The 25,596-nt window shown below is 39.9% G+C and overlaps 1 protein-coding gene across 6 annotated transcripts in view; it reads left to right on the top strand.

Annotated features, from left to right (window-relative positions):
• The window catches only part of SH3KBP1 (SH3 domain containing kinase binding protein 1), a 209,539-nt gene that overhangs the window by 45,790 nt on the left and 138,153 nt on the right, over positions 1-25,596 (top strand). Inside the window, exon 1 of one of the 6 annotated variants that reach the window (XM_050973296.1) lies at positions 2,604-2,690. The exons of the other annotated variants lie outside the window; for them this stretch is intronic. Coding sequence (XP_050829253.1) covers positions 2,619-2,690 — 72 coding nt within the window. The 5' untranslated portion in view covers positions 2,604-2,618. Of the gene's footprint in view, positions 1-2,603; positions 2,691-25,596 lie in introns of those variants that run through there. 6 annotated transcript variants of the gene reach the window in all.

The following is a 25,596-nucleotide window of genomic DNA, read 5'->3' as shown; positions in this document are numbered from 1 at the left end:
TCCCTTCTGATTTGGAAGAACATGGAAAATTACTAGCAATTAGCATGCAGTATTGTGGATTTACTTTTCTTTGTTTTGAAACTCCTTAAAACTAGCTGTGAAGAAAACATCTTGAAATGCACAGTTTTGGAGATTTTGTACTACTTCTACTGTTTATGAAATTGCCCTTACTAACTGAGAAACATCACAAACCCTGGAAGTCACCTGTTTGCCTCTTCCTTATTTTGGACTGTTGGGGTTGCACAGAAGTGGCAAACACATGCAGGTCTTCAGCTACTCCTAAGCCTTCCTTTGACAGGTGTGTCAGAGACCATGCCAAAATCTAGGTGTAAGATGTGTTATTAACTCCTTGGATAGACACAGCCCTTTCAGGATCTTGGACACCTCAATCAATTTTGGCACAACTTCTCCCCCAACGTGGCTGCTTTAATCTGTGTTCGAGCAGATCAGACAGTTACTTTGTTCGTTTGCCACTTCTTTTTATTTTGACTCCCAAGTAGCAGCTGAAGGAGTCAGAGTTGAATGTTTCTTGTTTTTAAAATGACTGTTCTCTTGCTCATGTTCAAGCTGAAGCTCCTCTTCAGAGATCTGGTTGGAGACACAGGTGAATCATCCTCCTCTCTCCCTCCCTCTGCGGTGCCACACAAAGTCACCGTAGCTGATGCCTGAGCTCCTGAGACTAAGGGGGAGCAAGGGAAAGGCAGCTGCAGAGGCTGTCTTGTAGAAATGATCAAAGTACTGAAGCTTACCATCATTGAAAATAATTTAGAAAAAATTATATTTTTAATGAATCATCTGTTAAAAGCCACATTTTTAGAGCATAGGAGGGCTGAGAAATAATGGCTCGAGTTTGGAGATTAAGTACTGAGGAAGATAGCATCTCTTTTTGGTCTGTGAAATTGGTAGAAAATGTTTCCAGCCCTGAAAAACTAAAACTTGATATGATGTATGCAAGCCTGAGGCTCTAGATAGGAGCAAGCCTGTATTTTATCAAGCTGTGTGAATGTGCACAATCACATCACTGAATGAAAGGCTGATTGTTTAAAAATAATTGTCAACAGCCCTATGACCTCATCCCTTGGTGTGAAGGAAGCCAAGAGATTTCTTTGTATTATTCACTGTTTCTCTCTAAATGCAAATCCAACAAACTACAAATCTTTCAACAGGAAAGTGGATAAAGAGTTACTAAAGATTCAAACAAATAATAAACATGTGAAAGAGAAAAGTAGAAATCAACATAGTCTTGCTGTTGGCTGCTTTTAATGCCAGTTCTGTCTAAAGTCTGCCATGGTGGAAGCAAGAGGAAAGAGAAGGGTGATCTTGAGGTGTCTCAAGAAGAATATGACATCTCTAACTATCATGGAACTGTGGTTGCCATAGGACAGAGAGAGAGAGAAAAGGCAAGCGCTTCTCACAGTGGCTTGTGAGAATTTTTAAGGAGTTGTAAAGATGTGATAACTTGTTAAGTATAAACAACCTGTAGGTGGTGTTTCTCTACTTCGTCTTTCTGTTCTTCTCAAGGACAGTGTATGAGAAAGATGTTTTTGTTGGTTAGCCAATCAAATAAAAACTATCATATCACTCTATAAAAACTGTCCAGTTCTCTTGAATAAAACCTTCCTTGCTCTTTCTACAACAGTGCCTCCCACCTGTTCCTGTGACATAGAGTGACACAGAACCATGCTTGTGACAGCTGGTCTTTGGGGTGAGATTTCCTGTAAGAAATGCCTTTGCCTGGTTTTACTACTGCTGTGCACTAACAACTTCACCCACTGAAATAAACACAACAGCTTAAGCTGTACAAGTGTCTTTGTAAAATGGTCATCCATTGGTGTGGTTGGTATGAATGAGCCTCCTTGACTAGCCCTTTGTAATCACTATCATTTACAGCTAATGAATAAGGTTCCTTTGAGAAGGGGATACATCTTCTCCCTGGCATTTAGGGAGATAGTATGCATTTAAGATTGATAGGATAGGGATCCAGCTGAAAAGGGGTGATTTGAAGGTATGAGGGTCTCAGACAGCATGTCTGGGTGTTGCCACAGGAGATATAACTTGGATTTCATACTTAAATGGAATGGCTTGGATCCTCCCAGGCACAGATTCCTGCCTGCATCTATGTGTCCAGGGCAGTGTTCTCAAAGATACAGTGCTGCAACAGTGGCGGTAGGCAGAGAATAAGCTTGCCTGGAGCGTTCTTGTCCTCCTGTCACCTTACTTGAAGTTATGAGCCTGGCCTGCTGTTGGGCTTTGCTCTATGGTGACCCTGGTGGGGGGGTGGTGAGCACTGCCTGCCATGGTTACTTGGCCCCTCAGCTCTTCTGGACACACTAAAGTTTCTTCAGGTTTCTTCAGAAGTTTGAAGAAACTTTCCGAGAGTGTTATCTTAACATTTGCTACTCGTGAGAGGTCTTTGTCTTTGCTTCTTCCCTTTCTCACTTCCTCCTCCCTCTCCTCTCTTCTGCTCTGGAGAAACCACTCCATTGAGCAACAGCCTGTAGCCTGCTCAGGGTGGTTACCTGCAGGCAGCTCTGAACCCAGAGCAGTTTGAATCAAAGCCACAGCGAGAACATGGAAATACAGCCTTATGTTTATCACAGAAGAGATGGAATGGTTGAATGCTGCTTTGTGCTATAGCAAATACCTGTACAAGAGGGAAAACTCTGCTTCTCACTGAATCTGAATGTAATGTACTGTGATTTTTAATTTTCTCTTATTAATTTACCTACATGGTACATATTTTCATAGTTTCTTAAAAAGCAGTGCAGCAGTTAGTAGGTAATGCAGACAAGGATAAATCTACAATTAAATTTGAAGGTTTCAGCTGTGTTTTAAACAGAACTGTACTTTCTATAAAGGCATGCTTTCTATCTTTTCTAGTCATAATGTAAGAAAATCAATCTAATTTTATTGATGTGGGGAAGTATGTCTTGATAATAAGTTTTAGTGCACTTTTTTCTCAGCATTTACAGGGGGGGAAGAGCATTTTGTAATATTTGATAATCTGAATTCCATCTGGGTTGGTTTTTTGTTTGGCATTTTGGGGTTTTTTGGTGTGGGTTTTTTGTTTTTTTTTTGGTGGATTTAAAAATTTTTTTGAGGGGTGTTTTACATTTTTGAAGACAAGAAACAATACTAAAACCTGGGCAATGGTAGGTTGCAACAGCTGGGAAATAATGATCTCAAACAGAGAAGGTGTGGGGGAAGCCAAAGACCAAAGATGATTTTAGGCAGCTGTGTCTTTTAGCATAGGAATGGCTTTCAGAAAGTGAGGATAGAGAAACAGATGCCAAAGAATTCTTGCTGGGCATAGGATCTTGTGGTGCATTTTGAAGGATTTAGTCTCATTTGGAATGTTTGGAAGACTCTAAGCAGCCCTTTCACTGTGATTGGATATTCTTATCGGGCACTTCCATTGCTGTTACTGGTTTCAGGGTGCTGGTGCCAGAGGTGGAAGCTGCCCTGTGAGAGAGGGTGTCTTTCTGAGTGCCCTTGGCCTCCTGCATTCTCCCACTGCCAGCACCTATGGGAAAATAGGCAGTGTGGTGTATGGGAAGGGTCTCAAGGCTCATGAAGGTTAGTACTGACCTATGGCAAAGATATGGGGCAGCCTCTGTCACTGTGCCTGTGTGCAGGTGGGCAAAACAACTGGTTAAGAGAGGGCCATGCTTTCAGAATTCTCTTAGCAGGAGAAAGAAAGGAATAATCAGTTTTGAACAAAACCTCTGAGGTGTGGGTATGATCAGAGCTGTGGTTGCAGGACATCTGTAAACAATGTGACTTTAACAGGAAGTTGTTGGGTTTTTGTTCTTTACACATAAATAACAAAAAATATCCTGGGTGTCAGGAGTTAGGGCAAAAAGGATTACAGATATGTGGGTGGCCTGGAGTCTGCTTGTGTTGGGAGATGGATTAGCTGGAGTTTTTACTCACATTTAAATATTTATTAGAGGTTCTCTAAAGAAGACTTTTTGAAAGTAATTATGCAAACTAAAAGTATTCATTGCTATCCTACCCACAAATTGCCAGACTTAACAGTGAAATGGCTTTGTGCCTTTTTTCACTAGAGGTGTGCCCAGACACTACTGAATGAAACGTACAATTAACCAGTTGTTTGTTGGAGCTCTCTGTTGTGGGGCCAGTGTGTCTTTTTCCTCATAGCAAAAAAGAAAAAAAATTATTGTAGTTAATTTCTAGATAATTTTAGAGAAGTCTAGTTGTTTTGGAACCACTTTGGTTAAGGTAAAAAAATGAAATGTTTTCAGTTGTGGTATATTGTACCATTTTTTTCTCCTGAATGGAAAGATTAAACATTTGAAATACTGCATTCTGTAGTTCCAGGGTAAATGTTTTGTCTGGAGTAAAATTCTGGTCTCCACTCAATACTATAATTCCTATTTAATTTAATGGAAACAGGGCTTCACCCTTAAGTCTGAGTAGATCTACTCTAAATGTGAGTGGGATGCTGATTAAATAGCAGTTAAAACCAGAACAAAGCCTTTTGTCAAAGTAGATGATGTGTGTGTGTTACATTTGACTTACTCTGTATCCCAGAATAGACCCTGAATGCTGTTGTTACAGTTTACAGGTCTTTCAGCAGAATACATTTCTATATTGCAAAAATCATTCCTTTGATGCTGCTTTCCTTCAGCTGTGGAGGAGCTGGACACAGAGGTCAGAAAAGCATTACAGATGTTTCAAAGTCAGAGTATGGAGCTTAAAAACAAAGCAAAAAGCTGTCTTTGTGTGCTGGTCTCAGTAAACTGTGTTTTGCTGGCTCCCTGCTTTTGGCTGTAGCCATTGGAAATTAAGAGGCTAAAAGTGAAGCTGGCAGAGAGCAGAACCACGTGTGATTTTTGACTGGAGCACATTACAAATTCTGGTGCTCTTGCGGGGGGGGGGGGGAGAAGAAAGGCAGCCCCAGCTTAGAACCCTGTTGGGCAGAGCCTCTGGGTGAGTGTTCTGCTGCTCTTGCACAGCTCTGAGAGCTCATCCCATCAGCCCAGCAAGTTCCACTCTGAAAGACTGAAAGGTGTTGATGGAGGAATTTTTTTTAGAGGGAGGGTTTTGGCTTGTTAACTTGACATGGCTTTGAGGGTTTCATGCTTCTAAAAAAGGCACATTATTTTTCTTCTTTCTTCTTTTTAGATGTTATTGAAGATACCACTCTAATGATTTAAAAAATCAAACCCCAACTAAGCAAAAAACAACCACCAAAAAACCCAGCTACAAATATCTTCCTCAGTTGTTTAGCATTAAATTATTCCTGGGAGATCTTAGCTCATTTATTCTCATGACTTGTATTTCTGATTAAAAAGTTCCTCCTCTTCCTGTTATTTTACCTTTCCTTCCCCTCTGATGTATTTTTAGAAAATAATCACACATATTTCAATGCATCAAAAAGGCCAAGCTCTTTTGATTTCCCATTTCAAGTGTCCTTTCCACTGATTGATCCAGCCCTTTGCTTTGCCCCCATGAGTGTGGTTAGTCCCTCACTGCAGAGTTGTGTGCAGCACTTCAGCAAAGCCTTGGCACTACATGGTAGCAGATAATTTTTTACAAGGCTCCTGCCTTACTTCAGCCTCTTCAGTTTTCTTATTCAGACTTCTTATCTGGTTTCAGCTGCTTTCCCCCTTTCCTCCTGGCTCTTTCTACTCTTGAGCTTCAGCCCTTCCCAAATGTCCCCTTCCCTGTCAGGTGTGACTGCTCCTTCCTCGCTCCCACCTCTGGGATTTCTTCAGCTTGTCTTATTTTTTCCAGCCATGCCAGGCCTCCTCCTTTTTCCCCTGGCTCTGTGTTTCCTTTTCCTCCCCCCATTCTTTCATTTCAGGTTATCCTATTGAATTTGCTCTGTTTCACCTTTGTTTGCTTCCCCAACGAGGTTTTGATCCAGGTCCTTATTCCGATATAAATGCTCTTCCTCCCCCAGTACTTGTGCTCCTCCAGCATGGACTTTGGTGATTCCCTCTTGCTGTGGCACTGCCAGGGGCTGCAGGGAGCACAGGGCTGGGGCTTGGAGCCAATTTCTGCACCTGGCACTACCAGGGGGATTTCTGCCCTCCTGCTCACAGCCTTCAGTGAGTGCACTCGAGCATCCCTGCATGTGTGGCAGTTGTCACTCACTACTCATGAAATCCATGGAGATCCTAAGAACTGTTACTAAATCTGTCAGTTGTCTACTTTTTTTTTATTTTGAAATCACTGTTTTTTACCATATCTGTGAGATTTTTTAATGTGGATACCTCAAAGCATATTCATTGTATAAATATTACCCATGGTAATATTTAAAGGTATGATGTGTTAAAACTTGTGCTTTTCAAAAGTTTAGGATTTTAGGATAGTTAAAGAGACTTTCTCCTAAGCTTTCTGCCCCCACCCTCAGAAGCAGGTTCTTGTTAGAAATAAAAGAAGGGGATCCTGACATTGCTTTTTTAAAATATAAAATATTTTATAATACAGTTTTTTAAAAGAATTGTCAAGATATTACCTAGTCAAATACAGGTTTTATAATAGGAAGTTATTTGCAATAATGGAGAGTGCTAGAGGGTTCCTGTGAAATTTGTATAGTGCAAGTTAAAATTTCAAGAAGACAAAAGTAGGTCAGTTTTATTGTTGAATTTGTAACTTAAAGCATAGCTTTAAGCAAATCAGAACCAAAGAAAGTATGTTTTTGTACAAAATAAGCATTTCCCTATTTTTAATTTGAGCAAAATATTAAAAAACCATAAAATTTTAACTGCTACCTCAGCCAAATTTTATAGCCTTGTTTTCACCCAAGATGCTTGAAATAAATATCAATAAACATTTAGAGATAAATTGGATTTTTAGCTGATAATTTTATTTATCTGGTATAAAACTTATTATTAGTGAGAGGCATACTTACCTCTATGTATGATTTGTATCCATGTGCCAAAGAGTACCATGCATTTGATTAATAATTATTTGCTCTACATTTGATTAATCTTATATTTGTACAGTTGGTTGATATGAATTAAATTTTTTTTTTCCTGAAAATATTATACTGCTTTTCCTGTTCATAATGTAGATTTTTTTATCCCCAGTTTGTGCAGCATCATGTATATATTAAACTGTTAGCTCTTGAATATGAGGGCTGCAGCTTGAAATGCAAATGTTTTTAGTGCTGGGTTACTTTTTTTTCCCCTGGAAGAAAAAAATCACAAAAGAGCAGAGTGTATTTCCTTATATGTCATAAGAAAAAAAATCCCCTGAGGCAACAAATAGATACAGTATTGAATGAAGTATCTAATATTTGCTCATCGCTTGGCAGGGATAGTACTGAGCCACGCTCACAAAATCTGTACTGTTCCACAGCCCACTAAATAGATTCAGAAGCACACAACTTATGAGGGAAGTAAGTGCAGTACAAATATCCTGCTTGAATTTATTCCTGTTTCAAATAGTAGAAAAAGCAATGAAAGCTAAAATCAGGAATTTTGGTGTGCTCTGGTAGCTGTTCTCTATTATGAAACAAAATTGTTTTAATTTCAAATAATACCAAATTTTTTTGTGTTAAAGACTGTCAAAGGTCTTTAACAGTAATCAAAAAGTAAACATGCTTTGTTGCACAGTTGAAATCTTTCTTTCCACTTTTGACAGTGTTGTGAATCTTTTTTTGTTTCTCACAAGTGTGGAGTCTAATATAAGGATTCACCTATTTGAGCACAACGCAATGAGTGCTGTGGAAAGGGGACTTAGGGATCACTCTTAGCCTTTTCATTATGAGGGCTTCCTCTTGGGAAATGAAGGGATATTTTTATTTTTAATACTCTTTTCCTCTCTAGCTATCATGCTGTCTGACCTGGCAACAGCAAGGTCCAGGAGGGTGTGTTCATTCAACCAGAATTGTCACTGCTGGATCCTTCAGTTGGACTTGGAGCAGGCTTCCTCTGAAAACCTCTGCATGTTATTAGAACAAAATGGTGCAAACTGCTTGGGCTGAGGAGGTGGGAAGGGATTGCTCTTTCCTGGTGGTGATAGGATGCTTGTTTTTCCCCTGAGCTGGTGAATGAGTCTGAATCACCATAACAAAGTGCTTCAGGGTTGTTTCACAGTGTGGTTGCTCTCTTACTGCTCATGAAAATACACATTATTGTTCTTTCCATGTTCTTACAATTTCTCTCAGGAGCCTGGGAATGTTTGTCATCTCCTACAGTTCTCCCCTCCTCCCTCACCTGGTTCTGAGACAAAAGATGTTTAAATCTTTTTGTCTCACCTGGTTCTGAGACAAAAGATATTTCTTTAGTCCTTCTTCAATGGCTTGTGTCACAATATTTTCCCATTTAATATGGGGTATGTAAACTCCTCCACAGAGGGCTCAGCATAGGGAATGGAGAATCTGTGTCTGAGAGGGAGAGGAGTTACTCTTGCCATAGCCCAGCTGAGGTGTGATCTGTTGAAGCATCTTAGTAAGGAGGGAGACTTAGGAAAAATCCTTTGTATCCATATGGAGTCTTAGCTTACCACTTCAATTGGAAAAAATCCAAACAAACCCAAGACAACTGTGTCAGCACTGCATCTTTTGAGCGGAATAGATTGATGCTATGACCTAGTAGTGTAATTCTAAGGTATTCTACTAGGTAGAGGACATTTACAGTGTATTTAAAAATAAAACAACCTGTAACCTTTGTAAGTTGCAAAATAGCAATATCAAGTAATGTTATGTACATGTAACTGAAAGAATTACAATGTACCCTTAGTCCTCCTCATTCTACGGACTCTGTGGAGGTGCTGGAAGAACAGCTGAGGGTTTTTTCTTTTCCTTTTTCTTTTTCCTTTCCTTTTCTTTTCTAATATGTTCAGATTCATATGGCAAAGCCAAAGGCAATATAAAGAAAGAAGCAGCTAATGTGAACACGACACACATGCTAGTCAACTTTACTAAAACCTTGCTCACTGTTATTTGGAAGGGGGTGTCTTTGCAAAAGGCAGGAGTTTGTCTGGCCAGAAACCAGTTTGTTAGCAGGCTCACAGTTGGGGAGGATGGTATCTCTGTGGAATCAGTGATTCACAGAAGGATTTCTGCCCTGTGCTCACATTCCCCTTCCTGCTACCGCTTGCCCGGTGGCAGCCCCGGCGCAGAGCCCCGGCAGAGATCCCGGTGTGTGCTTGGACCGACGGCAGCAGGGAGCTGTGCCACCCTAATTGCACAGGGGAGCTGTGCCCCCACCTGATTGCACTGGGGAGCTGTGCCATCCTGATTGCACTGGGGAGCAGTGCCAGCCTCTGTACTGGGGAGCTGTGCCCCCACCTGATTGCACAGGGGAGCTGTGCCCACCTGATTGCACCGTGGAGCTGTGCCACCCTGATTGCACTGGGGAGCTGTGCCACCACCTGATTGCACTGGGGAGCTGTGCCCACCTGATTGCACTGGGGGGCTGTGCCAACCTCTGTACTAGGGAGCAGTGCCAGCCTCTGTACTGGGGAGCTGTGCCCACCCGATTGCACCATGGAGCTGTGCCCACCTGATTGCACAGGGGAGCTGTGCCCCCACCTGATTGCACTGAGGAGCTGTGCCACCACCTGATTGCACTGGGGAGCTGTGCCCACCTCATTGCACAGGGGAGTTGTGCCCCTGATTGCACCAGGACCGACGGCAGCGGGAGCTGTGCCCCCACCTGCTCGATGTGTGAAGCTGTTGGAGTGCTCAGGTGTGCTAGCATGTGTGTGGTTTGTCTTGCTAACCTTCGAGTGAAGAATTCGGGGCTGAGGTTGTATGAGAGCAGTGACAGTGCAGAACATACAGTGGAGAAGAGATAAACTACCTAAGATGCATCACTTTTCCTTTTTTTCCTTATTTCTTTTGTAGTCTAGGCACAAAGTACCACATTCATATGTCTTTAAAAAAGGGTCCTTTTTTTTTTTTAATATTTTGAAGAAGAGGTTGCTCTATTCCTCATTTTTACTAATGAAATGTACTTATGGATATCTTACCCACTCTTAAGAAATCGATTTTCATAATTTTTACCTAAAATGCGAAAATTACATTTGGAGTTGTCTGTTTACCTAACTGAGATTGATTACTCTGAAAAAACTAATTTGCCTGTCTTTGAGAGTATGTAGAAAGAATCTGTGATTCACCTATTAGGCATGCTCTATGATATTTCTGAAAATAATTTAAAAGGAGGAGGAGAAGGAGGAGGAGGAGGCTGTCCTGAGGCAGCCTAATGTTAACTGCAAAGGTCTCAGAAATGATGTAGCTGAGCAGAATTTGTCAAACTGTGATGAGTTAATAGAGAAGAACATAAGTGATGAAATCCATTTTCTGTTGGTTGACCTTTTAAAATATTTGATACTTCTTCTTGCGTTATTTTTACATGAGCCTTTCTTGAAAATATGATGATCTTACTTCACTTTGTTTAATTCCACCTTCACCCATTTTTAGTTCTAGCTCCCCCTCTCCCCTCCTTTTTTATTTTATTAAAGCATTTGTCAGATGTGCTGACAGGAGTGTGAAGAAAAGGCAGTGAGATGTCCCTTGTTGTGCTTCAGAAATTATTTGGAGTGGAGTAATTGGGGGTCTGGGGATGGAAAAACTGGAGATAATATCCTGAAATAGATCTTAAGAACTGAAAGGATGGGCCATACCTTTGATACCTTCTATGCTTGTTTTGAAAGGGTTATGGAAAGTCCAGATGGTTAAGCTGCAGATGACTGTCCATATGACATTCCTCTTCCACCACACAAGTTTTTCCTTTCTCTGTAATTAGTTAACTCTGTAGCTGGTTCTATGCACTGTGGTGCTTAGAGCCTGCAGAGTTAAACCCCAGCTAGTAACCGTGGCAGCTCCCAATGATCCCGGCTGTCTGGCAGCCTTTCACCAATTCAGCACATTTTTTGAGCTGTAGGATTGGGTTCCTGGGTCTGTGTTAGCAGTTTGATTGTCTCTGCAGCTCCACTCCTAGTGCAGTAGCAAAGCTTAGAGTGCATTTCCTACTGGGTTTAGAGGTTTTTTTGCTATGTGGAATCTAAACCTCCATACCTAGTAAAAAAGACTTTTAAAGAACTCCTGAATGGGCAAGGCCTAGCCTACTCATAAAAACTTCTTGCATCAGTAGGTGGGTCTTACCTTGAAAACCAGCAGGAAAGTTTTTGGAGTATTGCTTGCTCCATGTTACAGCCAATAAAGTACAGAGACCCCTGCTTCAGACAGATGGCTCTCTTTGGGCATAGAGGAACATTCCAATCAGTACCTTGTGGAAGAGAGAAGGGCAGGGCTTTCCCATGGACTTCTACATGTGTGCTTTAAGAGCTTTGGCATGATGGAATAAGAAATTAGTCTGCAGATTTTGAAAGGAAGCTTAAAAATGTATGTCCTGGTTTATGGCTTGCATGTCATCTGTTGTGTTGCTTAAGCAGCTGCAAAAGGTATCAGCTATTTAAATATAAATTCAAAACTTTTGATTAAAAATACGTGTTTGTTTTCCTTTCTTGTGCCAATTGAAGTTCCTTTCTATGTGTAACAGAAGGTATTGTATCTCTTCCATATAGCATGGTGATTCTAGTTCTCACTTCTTTCAAGCTCACTTTGCAAAGCTGAACGTTGCCCCAGCTTTTAAAAGACTGTGGCAAAAGAACTGAAAATATTCAGGTAATCACTGTATTTTTGCATAAGGGTTGCATTAGGGAAGTAATGTAGTAGGACTGCAAGGCTTGGTCTTCTGCAGATAACCAAGAAAGCACAGGCTGCTTGCCTGGAGTCAGTGCATGTTGGTAGAAGTGGATCCTCCCTGCATGGAGACAGAGGTTACACCTTGAAATGAAGGAGCTGCTGTGGTCCTGGTGTGTCTTGTCCAGTGCCCTTTTCCCAGCACTCAGCAGTAATTGACAGCTGAGAAGGACAGGCTCCTCTGAATTAACCCTTTAGTGTTGTGTTTCTTGTTACTTCTCAAAATGGGAGCATAAAATTGCCATTAAATCATTTTTGTTTTCTGTTTTGGTGCTGCATGTAACCTGCCAGCTCTGGGATGGATGCTATGCTTTGAACGTAGAAATACTTTGAGTATCTACTTCCAGGGCCCATCTTGCTCTTGATTATAGCATGTAATTGCATTTTTTTTTTGAGTGGATAAATATAAGTCTTCCATTTATTTGTATGAAAATTGGCAAGTTGTCTAATGTTGGTGACTCCTGACTTGATCTCTTTCACTCAGGAAAAATCACTGTGAATTTTTGAGAAAAGAAAGTCCAACCTCCTTTGCCTTATTCAAATTGCCTGTTTTCTTTCTTAAATTAGGTCTTCCAACTAAGCTGTCACTTATAATTTAAATGTGACAGAGGAGGTGGCTGAGCTGCATTTAGTTTTTTACCTTGAAAAACTGTAGGACAAACCAAAACTATGGCCATGGTTACACTCCATAGAGTGCAGGAGAAGGACAGGGTAACATCATTTCCAAGGCAGGTAATCAATTGTGTGCAATATATGCAGATAGAAGAAATGTACACATAAAAGCAATAAAAGGTAAAAGCTTACTGAATAGGTGACTTGGTACTTGGTCTGCTAGGAAGAAACCTATACAGGTCACTATACTTCCTAACTCCCTGTACCTTTGTTTTCTCAAGTAATATCTTACAGAAATTATCTACAAGTCAGACTGAGAATATTCTGTGTGTAACCCTAGGAGAAACATGCTGCTCATTGCCCTACTGTGCTATAATGGAGTTAAGCTTTCATGTATTTACCACTCCTAATCCATATGTACAGAGTTGCAGATGCTAACCATTTTTTACAAGAAAATATAGGTGCTAACTAAAACTTGCTGCTGTCATGCAGTGCTGTAAGTGCTGTCTTGGATGAGCAGGGATCTCAGGAAAGGGACTAGGCAGATGTAGACCTGGAACAGTTTGTAGTTTGTCCTTACTAAGCAATTTGTCTCTTATGTAGGGTTTTTTGTTTGTTTATTTGTTTAAATTTACTTATCTATATTACAGAAAAAGAAATTTGCAAATCCCTCCCTTCCTCTTTGAGTTTTGTAAACAATAGACTGGGTTTTAGACTACCCGTGCCTGCTGATTGATGTGTTCCTGCTGTTCCAGACCCAGTGCCTGGTTTGCCAGACTTCTGGCTCTGTTAGGGCATGTTTTGTATTTAGCAGCTTAATCCATGGACTGACTTGATTTTCAAGGGAGACAGTTTTGCTTTCCACAGCCAGATCTTTGGCTGGAGCTGATGCCCTACCTGCTGGATTATTAATACCCAGTTCAAAGTACCTGGTTCATTTTTCACTTCTTGAGTTTCCCACTTTCCCTCCTCTTTTAAGTCTTGGTTGTTGTAGAAATACTGAGTTTTGGTAACAAACTCTATTTCTTCTCAGCTACCACGTAAAATAAGGCAAAACTTTTTAACAGGAACTGTTACTATATTATTGTAGACATCTGTAATAGTAGAATTTGTATTTTTCCCCCTTTCAACAGCTCAGCCTCCTATTACTTTAATGCATACTTCCAGGCTGTAAAGGAGCTGTTATAATAAAGGGTGTTTACAGGACTCTGCTGTAGTCTCAGGAAATTCAGAGAGGCTGTTTTGCAGCCTGTCCCAATCCCAGCCTCTCTGGAAGCTTGCTTGCATAGTTACTCTAGCTGTGAATTTCAACAGTAGCTCAACACACCAGGGAAAAAACTGACTGGGCTTCATTGGATAAAAGATGAATACTACTTTGTACAAATGTTGTGGTGTTTAGAGTATTTCTTCCCAGTCTCAGACATTTTCAGTAGGTTTTGGTTCTAATTCAGCATATGTGCTTCCTTTTAAAAACAAACAGGATTGGTTTTATGTTCTTACTGAGAACCCTCTACAGTTTCTGAGGGTGGAAGGCAGAGTGCTGTGTGGGAAGGCAAGAATACATTGATGCTAAAGGGCTCTTTACCTGTACTACGTGTTGCTAATTTTTTCCCCCCTCATTTATCTTCATTCCTGTGTGTTATCCCACCCCCATTTTGAGGATTTCTGGGCTTTTTTGCATATTAACTAAAACCTTGCAGGCTTTGATGGCTGTTCAGTTAGCAGAGCTGATTTCACTCCCTTTAGGGGATCTAGAGCTAAGAGTTGCACAGTTGGCTTTTCCTCTGTCCCCAAGCCAATGGTATAGACAGAAAATAAAGTTTGATTGTATTCAAGCTTTGGGACTGGTTCTAATATCTTTCAGTTTTAATTTCCAATTGTTTGCAATAAAAAAAACCTGCTTTAGAAATGATCATCAGCTTGATGCAGTTATATGGTAAATAAAACCTGCATCTTCAAACCTGTATATCAGTTTTTGAGGCTTATTGTTTTCTTGACAGTGTGTAGTAGTACAGTATCTTATGGTGGTTTTTGTGCTTGCCCTCTTGAGATTCAGTGTTTAAGCAGGATACACATGCAGCATAAAAGGTTATAAAGATAACAAGTTCAGATTATTACAGTGGTGATATCACTGCAACAGGCAAAGAGACATCTGGCTGTGGCCAGATACAGGTGCTCTTGGGTTTTGTATTGTTGTTGTCTCTGACATCTGGATAGTGCAGCTCTGACTTTTCTTCCTCTGAAGAACAAAAAGTCATGTCTAATACACATTTCTGCTATGAAAGTCCTTACAAATATATAAGGCTGGCTTTTCACGTGTAGTGACAGGATGAGAGCCACCAAGCAGTTTTTCTTGTACTGTTAAACTCTGTTGAATCATTGCTCTCTGCCCTACAAATCAAGGCTTCTCAACTCCTTCAGCCAGGTGCTGGCTGATGTCACTGCCTGGGCAGAGTTACAGGTGATGCTTATGACGTCAGTGTTGCTTCTTCTTCTTCAAACTGGACCACACAAGCATGAAATTGAGTGAAACATGTTAAAATCTAAACAAACACTTCCATGTTTAGTACCATTTAAATGGGCTAGCTTTTTCAAGAAGATGTGAAAAAATCTGGACCCCTTCCACAAGTGTCATGATTCAGCTACATTTGCTAACTTTCTCTTACAGTCCATTTGGGCAGAATTTCCACTGGTGATGATGATAATTTTCTAATGGATCCAGCAGACACCTATTGAAGCAGTGACTGGGGAATAGAATCAAAACGATCAGAGTGTTCTTTTTTAAATAATTGCATTAAGCATCCACTTAACTGGATAATATTAGATTTATGAAATAAAGCTTACAAAATTAAACAGTATAAATGAGTGTCAATTAACTGCACTCTTGCCTTCTACATTATCAAAAGGATTTTACACATACTATGGCAATTTAGATTTTGTTAATGTTAAATATACTGAACAGTTTTGGTATTCATTTACACAAAATAATGTCCTAAAACACTGTTCACTGAAGAACAGCAAAGTGTGGAAAACATTTTGGTTCAATTGAGTCTTCAGGGCATCTTTTCTTTTGGATATCTCATATTGTTAAAATGAGGAAAGAAGTTCAAAAATATGATGTGAGAAGAGAGTGGAAGTAAAATTTAGCTGTGTCCTCCAGAGGGTACTTTAAAAGTTAATGATTTTTAGAAATAAGCTGTGGAGATTGCTTCTAATTTACTCTGGGTTTTTTCTGTTAACCTTATTGTGTATATATGTGTGTGTGTGCGTGAATTAAGAATGCAAGTAGACATGATAATTCTTGTTATTTAATAGAATTTTTTTCCTTGTTTTAAAAATACTATAAATTTTGAACAGCTGGTAAAAATATTTGGCCAAAGATTCTTATTGAATTCAGGGTTAGCAATGTTTTTACAATACTTAGTTGAAAAATGTGGTTTGTGGCTAACTGCCCTAGATTTCGAGTGAATGAAAATAAATATCCAAAGACAAGGTCTGAGTTGTGACTTTGTGAAAAGGGAAGGCTTTCCCAGTTTTCCTTGTGTACTTCAGAAATTTGGGTAAATATTTTGACATAACCAGGAAACCTGAGCAACTAAATGAAAGAGTCTTATTTTCTGACCTTAGAAGCATCTTTGTGTAGAAAATTACTTTTGGAAGTTAAACTCTCTGAGTAAGAGGAACCTAATAGATAAACTAAGACAAATAAGCAAATACATAGGATTTCCCTGAGAACTGCATGTATGTGTCTTTTGAATAGATTTGAATTAAAAAAAATTGGAAGTATGAGAGGGAATTTCATGTTATTGAAAACCAAACAGCTTTGTTTTGCATCCCTGACCTGTGAAACTGCCATACTGAAGGCAGAGTTATGAGATAAAGGGAAAAAGAGGGAGAAAGGAAGCTGAAATACTTGTTTTGATTACCTGTGTCTCCAACCTTTGTTTTCTAAATGACAAATAAATTACTTCCTATTAAACTGTCAATGGTGTTAATGTTAAGGTGTGGTTGGTTCTGTTTAAAGATTTGTGTAGCTGTGTAAATAAATGGAGACCACACCATTTATTTTGTTCTATGTGTATATTTAATAAATATTTAAAATACAGGAAATAGGGAATTGACCAGTACTTGGCCAGCGTGGTCCTTATTATACTCAAGCTTCCTTTTTGCCTTTTTAAATGACTTCTTCCAGCTATTGAATGTTTATTTGTGTGGACTTGGCAACAGTGAATGTGAGATAAAGCCTATTTAGATGAGGAAGCAAGTGATTTTTTAAAAAAAAGACATATTAAGTAAGAAAGATAAACATGATTCTTCAAGATTCAGAGCATTTAAATTGTTGGTTTAGGAGCTTCTTGTAGCTGCTAAAATACCTGGCCTTAGCAGCTTAACTAGTAATTATGAGATATGTTTGAACAGACTAGTTACTTGCCTCCCCCCTTTGTAGAGGAAGGTTCTTTCCCCAGCACTTCAGCTGCCCAGTGGACTCATGTGACTCTTGTCATTGCTCACACCCTGCACAGTACTTCGGAAAAAATTAAGTCCAAAGCAAACAAACTCTTTCCTCGTGCCTTGTAGTCTGTGCCAACTGAAATTTTGTGTTAGTATTGATGGTAGATAATGAAATATGTGTTGAAAATACCTATGTCTGAAAATACCTGTAAATACTCACAAATTCGATGCAGTAGTCACTGACAGTGCAGCTTACTTGACAGAGGGACAGAAGATGGATGAAAAGTGACCAAGTGTAGGATTGGCCCATTCTCTCTAAATGAGTGAGGGCTGAATGGAGACACTGTTATAGGAATGTGTGAAATTCATTTCCCTAAATGGGGATTTGCTATAGCTGCCTGCTCTCATCACTAGCAGATGCACTCACCTGTCACAGGTCTGCATTTCCCCCCGCCTATAGTAGTGAGGAGCCCCTCTGCCCCGAGCACTTCTGTGTTGTGTGGAGCAGTGCAGACACATCCAAACCAGTTTACAGCTGTGCTGCACCTCCCCAGCCCTGGGGAGTGTGTGGAGTTTCCTTTCAGTTGTGGATTTCCAGCTGCTTGCCAGATCCTTGGGTCTAATGTTTGCTGCTTGCTAGCTTTGTAGTTGTCTTTCTCTTCCTCTAGCAGAACACCCTCAATGGGCCTTGTTTCTTCCCAGTTTTATATTTGAATTAGAAGTGGTATCTTTGTCTTTTATACTTTTCAGAGTAGTATGATGTGTGGTCAGCTCTGTTTCCTTTTCAGAGGGATCTGTTCCCAGGCCACCACTCCCATGAATTCTGGGACATGTCGACCACAGCCCTTGTCCAGAGTGGTTAATGACTTTCCTGAAGGAGTCTGTTAGTTGATTTGGGATTGAAACTATACTGTTTACAAAGTAGAACACACCTATGCTTTGGGTGTTTCTTTAAATCACTGCTGTGTGGGTGTTCCTAGACAACTTTTGTTTTTTCAGTATTCCCCTATGGAGTGGATTAGCCTATGCACAGTGTAAGAAGTGCTGACAGATATGGGATCTTGTTTTTCCTGAGGAATCAGCCTAAAAACTTGATTTCTTGATGACACCGGTTAAAACCAGTAGAACTACCTGAGTGTGAAAGTACACCTTGACCTGAGCTAAACGTGTCAAGAATGGCTCCCAATAAAAACAAAGGAGGTGGCTTATGCTCTGTGCTGTCGAAATTAATATTGTAAAGGTAAAAAGTCCCTACATCTGAACTTAAAACATTTTGCAGTAAAGGCAGTTAAATCTAAGTGCAACTAGAATATCCTGTAATTTCTAGAAGATATTGGAGTATGTAGAAGAAGGAGTGTTGCTTTTTGCCTTCTCAATAAAAAATACAGCTCAGGGGAGGGCAGATAGAGAGTACTCTCGTGAACTGCCTGGCAAATTACTGTGCTTTGCCTGCAACTTCTTAAACTCAATATTTGCCAAAAATGGAAGGATACTCCCTTCTGCTAAATGAGATTTCTCCCTCTTTTTTTCAAGAGATATTTGTATTTGTATTAATTATCCAATGATTGGCTTAATTTTTTAAGATTTTTATTGTGCATACACATTTATCTTTTAGAGCAGGCAGCTACTCTTAAGGTAGGCTGCTCTTGGGGAACAAAAGCTAACATTTTTCCTGTCATCCTGAGAACTGTGTAAGTCAATATTTAGAATTTCAAGGCATAGATCTGGATATATATAATTGGAGCCATAGCAGTTTAATAATTAAAGTTGCAGTAAAGTCTACTTGAAATGTAGGTGAGTCCTCTTCAACACAGAGGAATAACATGCAGTGCCTTCCCTCAGCCTACAACACTCCGACCAGAAATGTTTCAAATGTTCAAAATGAATTTATATTTTCTTGATAAAATAGTGAGTGAAAAGAATTGCTAATGCTTAGATCAAAAAATAGGTCTTTCTTCTATGTATGGCATATGCAGCTTTTCACTCATGATTCTTATTTAAAGGTAAAAATGAAAAGTAAGTATTAAGTTTTTTAATTCAAAAGTATTTAAAGGTAATTTCCCTGGGTGTTTGTAGCTGGTGAAATCTTGTTCCTGCTTGCTGAATCAATCTGCATCATCTGCATCTTCATTCAGTGATGCTCAGCAAGGCAAACAGGTTGAGAGGACTTGGTCCTGAAATTCCAATCTACCTTTATATATGGTCAGAGCACCATTTCATCATCCTTGATGACTCCTATGCACTTGCTTGCTTTCTTTAACTGTCATCTTTAAACCTTCATTTCCCCTCAGCAGAACTGCATAATCAGTACTTTTCTTTTACCTTCATCTCATTTAGAATAGCAGTGAGCCTCAAGCATTCTGGTACCACATGGTACATTGGAGAAACAATGGAATAGCTGTCTCTGCTTGGAAGGAGACTTATCCAAACAAAGATTATACTTTCTCATGCAATTCATCTGTGAACAGGAAACCTGCTGAGTGTGCTAAGCAGATATACATCATTTTTTCTCATGTGGACTTGACCATAATATGTCCTATACTGTTTGGGGGTTTTTTGGTAATACAAGCCAATGAGTCTGTGTGGCTCAGATAGCCATGAAGGTTTGTTCAAAGTTTCATGCTGGTTGAATAAACACCAGGTTGAGAAACTCCAAAGGTAGTTTCAGTATGATGCATTACTTCAAAGGTAGCATGCCAATCTCTTTTGCAAACATTGAGTAATGAAGGGATTGAGTAATTTGAGGTGAGGACTGTGGTCACCAAATCTTCTCCCATCTGTGATGCTAGGCTACACCTCTCCTACAAATACCAATGGTATATCAAACTCTCTCAGGCAGTTTTAGCACTCATCACACATTTTTTAGTCTTGAGCAACACTCTTTGTTGTTCTGGATCAGTGTTGAGCATGGTTATTTCTTCTATTTGCATTCTTTATACCTCTTTTCCCTTGGATAAGACCAAGATATAGAAGGTTGTTTTGCTAGAATAGATTGACCAATACATCCCCTTTTCCCTGCTTGTTCCTTTTTCACAGCTTTAAAGGAGCAGACAGAACATTTGAAGAGCCTAGAAAATTCTACCATGGAAAGCTTTGTCCAGAGACCTTCATTTTACCAAGAGAAAGCAGTCTCAAGTGTAGAGGACAGCTGCTGCATTTCTAGGGACATTTTGAGACCTGTTGTTTAAGGTTTGGGTCAAATTTCCCACCTATTAAGACTTTATGAATAGGGCTATCTTTTCTAAATATCAAATCTCTAGAATTAAGTCTAATACTTCCAAAGAAACATGTGACCTACATTTTATAAAGGTATTTCCATTGTTCCAGGACACCTTTTAATAGGGATTATTAAAATTGTTGTTCTCAGTCATTTTAGTTTCATACCATTTCCCCCCCCCAAAAAGAAGTTACCTCTGGGTTTGAGCATATCAGCAACATGCTGGAACTCAGAAGGCTATACCAGACAAAAAGGAATCCATAAGATGTATGGCCCCATTCCAAAGTCCCATGAATTAACCTGTACCTGCTGTAATGTTTGCAGGAAGAAAGGTCAGATTAAGATGGGAAATAATCAAGCAACAAATTTTGCTTAACAGCTCCAAGGGTTGTAAGACTTGAGGAACATGACTGTCAGGAGTGCTGAGGAACTGCTTCTGCCATTGGCTGCCTCTTGAAATTGTTGGTGCTTAGCTCCAGGAATAGCTGGAATCATAATACATTGTCTTGTGAACAGTGGCAGGTGGATGCCAGCAATATTTATAAAGAGACCTCTCGTCCTAAACTGTCAGACTGCAGAAGGAAGAGTGTTAAATTCTAATCTCTGATTTACAAGTCTGGCAGCACACACTATTCACATGGTGTGTGATTTGAATAATGATGCATCTACTCCTGATCTCATTAACCCTGATTTAATCCAGGATCTTATTTCATTAATTCCTGCAAGCTTTCATACAACTGGTTACACAAACAAACAAAGCCCTAAAAGTCCTGTGACACTGTAATTATCTTTCCCTTTAAATATTTTCATGATCCTTTATTTTTGTCTTGAAAAAAGTCTCAGCTTGTCTTTTAAAACAGTGATGCATCTTCAAGAATCTCAGTTTTAATTTTACATGCAGTGGAACTCCCTGACACCTGCCCTCCCCAGGGTTCAGTGGACTTCTCTGCATAACCTTAATAACTCTGTGCTGCAGAGGGTTGAGCAATTGTGTCAGTTCAATGGAGTGTTTGGTGAGAGGTCTATCAAAAACAATAGGAGTGCCTGTAATTTGCCCTTACCTTTTTATGGCGCAGTTTTTCATTTTATAATGAAGAATTATGTGTTTGAAGACACCTGTAGAAATTTGTACAGTTTTTCATTATTTGCTAATTGGATAGAAAAATGGTTGTTTGGACCATCACCAAGGGTTTTTAAATTGTGGTTGAAATGAAAATTTTGAAGTTGTGTGCAGCTGTATTTTATGTATTTTGCATGTTTTTGTGTAGCCCAACGACTTCCTTTCAGTTTGTGTGGTTTGTTTTTAGTTGTTGTTTCTTTTTCACTGTACAGCATAATTCAGAAAAGATAAATCCTTTCTAAAAAAAACCTTCCATATGATTTTAAACAAAATGCCAGATACTGGGTGAGTCAGTTAATGTTCTCATTAGAAAATCCTGCTGCTAAGGATCATCTGGTTTGTGATAGGATTTTGCATAAAGGATTTATGTTACTTTGTCTCGCTCTAAACCTGTCTGTGTCACAGAGATAGCTTATCTGCTTATCTAACATGTTACAATTTGTGATAATGGCTCCCACCACTTTTTTTCCCTAAGACTATGTTGTTGCTTTTTTTCTGTACTGATCATCTCTTCAAATTGGTATGGTTGTAAGAAGGAACGTAAATACAACAGAATTTGCATATATATGCTAATATGCACAGGGTTTTTTTAATACTGACAGCAGAAATATTTTTACTACATGAAATACCCATTTTTGAATGTCTAAAACTGTAGTCTGTTACATTTTTTAATAAGGCCAGGTGTCTATGGGGAGAAACTCTTAGCAAGCTAAATTCTGGCATATCCCACTCTCTACTCAAAGCAATGAGGAATGACATTGCACTTTCAGGCAATGTTAACAATGCTTCCAATAGCTGGGTAAAAATGGAACCTTTGTGAGAAGAAATTTCTTTTTGTTTGAAACTGCTTGAGTAATTTAATTCTGCTGGAGCTGAATTTAAGCTCTGGGGAGAGGATGGCTGAGAAGCACCTTTAGTGCCTCCCCAGAGTACCTCCCTGTGGTATCCAAGGATGCAGGGAGGAGCACACGTGTGTTTCTGAGCACCTGCAGGGATGTGTGTGTGTGTGTGTGTGTGTGTGTGTGTGTGTGTGTGTGTGTGTGTGTGTGCTGAGAGCCCTGGGCAGCTGGAATGCACACAGATGTACTGTGCTGTTGGCAGACACAGGTGAAAGGCAGGAGTTCCAGCTGATAAAAGCCTGGCTGGCCATCCAATGTCATGAAGGTTATAGAGGTGGGGGAAGAAAATGCCAGTTAGAGAGTTGGGTTGTGGAGCATCTTCCCCATGGCAATCCCTGCTGCAGCAGTGCCTTCTGCCCTTAATCCCATTGCTCACATATGTTGCTAAACAGGTAAAACAAAACAAATTTCCAGCCCCAGATTAAAACTGGGAAGGAGTGTGTGCTGCAGGGTTCATGGGCAGACAGCTCCACAGCAGTATGAAATGAGGAAGTTGCTTCCAGTTCATCTGCAGGTTGAGAGACCTGCTGCAGGCGTACAGTGTGATTCTCTGGGAGGTTTCTGAAAGGCAAAGTCTGTGTCAACTCTGCAACTTGCCTACTCTAAATCTTAGAGTCTTTGGGTCATCATCTCTCAAGTGTCTCATACATGGATGGTGTGTCCCTCCATTTTGATGACAAGGTGACAGGTTTGGTTTTCCTCACGCTTTTAATAAATTTTTAACAAACTTCTGCTTTTGTATTTCGCACCTACTTTGGGTAACCTGCACATAAAGATCAACAAATGTACTTGCTGTTTTTCAAAGTCTTCCTCAGAGGTGTCTTGTCACAGTGTGTACAAAATGCTAAGTGCTCCTGCACCCGGCCTGTGCCAATCACTTCTGCTTCTTCGTGCTTCCTGCCATCTGCTGTGTCTGTTCAGCAGTTCTGCTTTGCTTACACCTACGTTGGGAGGCCTCAGAGAGAGGTACTGTCGTTTGAAAAAAATGGGTCAGGCTTGGAGTGGCATCCAGCACCCAGCACACCATGGTTTTCCTATTTCCCTTTTTTATTACTCTAATTATAATTTTCAGTCTTGGTCTGTTAAGTGCATTAAGATGTAATGAATTGCTTCTTCTGGTGGTAGTGAAGCTGATCACTGATGTAGCCAAGCATGTCTCCAAAACCCAAACCACAAGGTGCAGAGGGTGTATTCTTTTTTCTTCCTGGCTTTCTCTGAGAAAGGTGGTGTTTTGTGATTCTTTGTTTTAAAATGTGCTCTCTACATTTCTGACTGTTGTATTCCTTGCTGTTTCTCCTAGTCTCCATCTCCCTTCCCCCTCCACTCCCTATGTTTCTTTAATCAAGTTTCTTTAATCTTTTATTTTCTAGTAATTAAAAAAACCCCACAGTAAACTAATTGGTATAGGTGAATATGAGCTGTCTCCCTTTGAACTGAAGCACAAAGTCTGAGTCTAAGGGATTTAACAAGATTTTCTGGAGCTGAGTGAATGCAGAAACACACACTTATGTTCACAGACAAGCAGAGCTGAAAGATTGCACAAGACTCAACAAATCTGGGAGTTTTCTTAATTTTATTATCAAACAGGCACTCATCTCTCTAGAAGTACAAGGCTTTCTACATGTGTAAGAGTGTAAATCCTATCCAGAAGATCTTTACTTATCAGAAGGATGCAAAAAAGATGTAACAGTTAACATAACAAATCTGTATCAAGAAAGGAAGAACGTGGAGATTCTTTAAAAGAGGAGTTTGAGTTTGCTGTAGAGTACTGGTCACTGATGTGTAGAAGAGAAACAAAAGATTTAGCATTGGCACAGTGTGGCCTCCTGTGTTATGGAGGACTTTGTAGCTTGGGCATCTCTGGCTGGGATAAACAGGAGAGTTCAGACACAGCTATCACACAGAAGTACCAGCAGTTTGAGCGGGAGCAGGCTGCACTGTGCCTTCAGTGCACAGTCCTTTCGTGGTTAATGTAGAATACACTGGATGTAGGAGTTCATTTTTTTTCATAACAAATGCTGGTTTGCCACTTCATAATAAATTTGTTTGTTGCCACTTGTTTGCATTAAATCTGACCTATTAAGTTTTTTACATTGGTGTTCTCAATTTTCCCACTATTGTCTCAAATGTCTGAGGGATGACCTTTGTTATAAGTAAAGTTTATAAATAAAATTAGTACCAAAATGAGTATTTAATGTTCAAAGTGGAGCGTGCATGACAGATGGGCTGCAGAAGCCTTTACCTATGGCAGTGTAATGAATTTATGATTGTGCAGGCTGGTTCTAGGTGTACAGTGGGCAGGGGAGCAGAGTCCTGACAGGAAGCTTTGCAGTGTTCATAAGGCCTTTCCATCTGAGAAGCAGGGGTGGCACTATGGGCTTGCCTGATCAGCCATGAAAGCAGCACTTCTGGCTGTGTTCAAGGCTTTATCTGTGCTGGGAGGGAGCAAATCAGTGCATCTGTTTTATGTAACACAAAACGAAAAACAAAGGAGGGTAAAGCAGGTCAGAGTCCTCATCCTTAAGGTACCTGCTCTCCTGGAGTAGATATGCTGTTCAGTATGTACAACTTGGTGAGTAAGTTACATTTTCTCTGTCAAGCCATAAATCAGGTGGCAGTCATGTGAGCCACAGAAACAGACTTGATTTTAAAGGCCAGATAAGAAAGGTTTAGCAGGCTGTGCTTAGAGAACTAGGCAGTACTGGCACAAACCAGGAGGCTCATGAACTGTAATATTTATTTTTTTTTCTCTGTCACATGCCTGACAGCTGGGAACATGTTTCCTATAAACTTGGTATAAGCTGATAGTGTAAAAAAGAGAGAGGATGTGGAATCCTGCAGCAGTGAAACAAGAGCATAGCTTTTGTCATGAGCTCAGAGGATGTGTGCCATAGCAGTTTGGGATCTGTGCCTCTGTTAGAAGCTGGGGGTCACTGCTGCAAAGCACAATCTCCAAGCCATCCTTCCCCCTCTGCTTGGTGACAGAGCCACTGGTGAGTGTCTCCTGTCACAACCAGCTGATGGGGAGGTCTCAGTCTTCATCATGGTGCTTGAAGGTCCCATTCCTCCCTCTGTGTCTTGGACCTGTTATTGCCCTAGAAAGGAGAAACTAAAAGCTAGTGATGAAGAAGCCCAGAAAATAAAAGCTAGATGGTTTCTTACTTCACCCTGAAATGTCACTTTGCTTTTTACAGAATGTAAAGCTCGTGCTATGAAAATATACTGGATTTTAGTGCAGGCAACATCTTTCTGGTTGAAAATAATTTTTGTCTTGATTCTAGTTCAGTTGCATGGAATGTTTGTTCCAGCCTTGCTTCAGGATACATTATTTATATTAGAGCTACAAGATTCTTGAAAATCAGAGTCACATTTCTAACTAAGGACATTTGTAATTATTCAATAACTCTTAACGAGTTTTAGTGAAATTGCACAAGAAATTACTTAGGAGGCCTAAATATTAAATTGATGTACTGTGCAGCAGAGTTTTATTTTGAGGCATTTAATAATTGAATGGTTGAACTTATATATTGTTTGAAGTTACAGACACTGTCTGCAGGAAATCAAGGTGGCAGTTGTCTCTTGGAATGTAAAGTAAGGTTTTTGAGAAAAG

This window comes from Serinus canaria, chromosome 1 (assembly GCF_022539315.1).
Source record: "Serinus canaria isolate serCan28SL12 chromosome 1, serCan2020, whole genome shotgun sequence".
Classification (NCBI taxonomy): Eukaryota; Metazoa; Chordata; class Aves; order Passeriformes; family Fringillidae; genus Serinus; species Serinus canaria.
The sequence above is the reverse complement of the archived record's forward strand: the minus strand, read 5'-3'. Positions and strand labels throughout refer to the sequence as shown.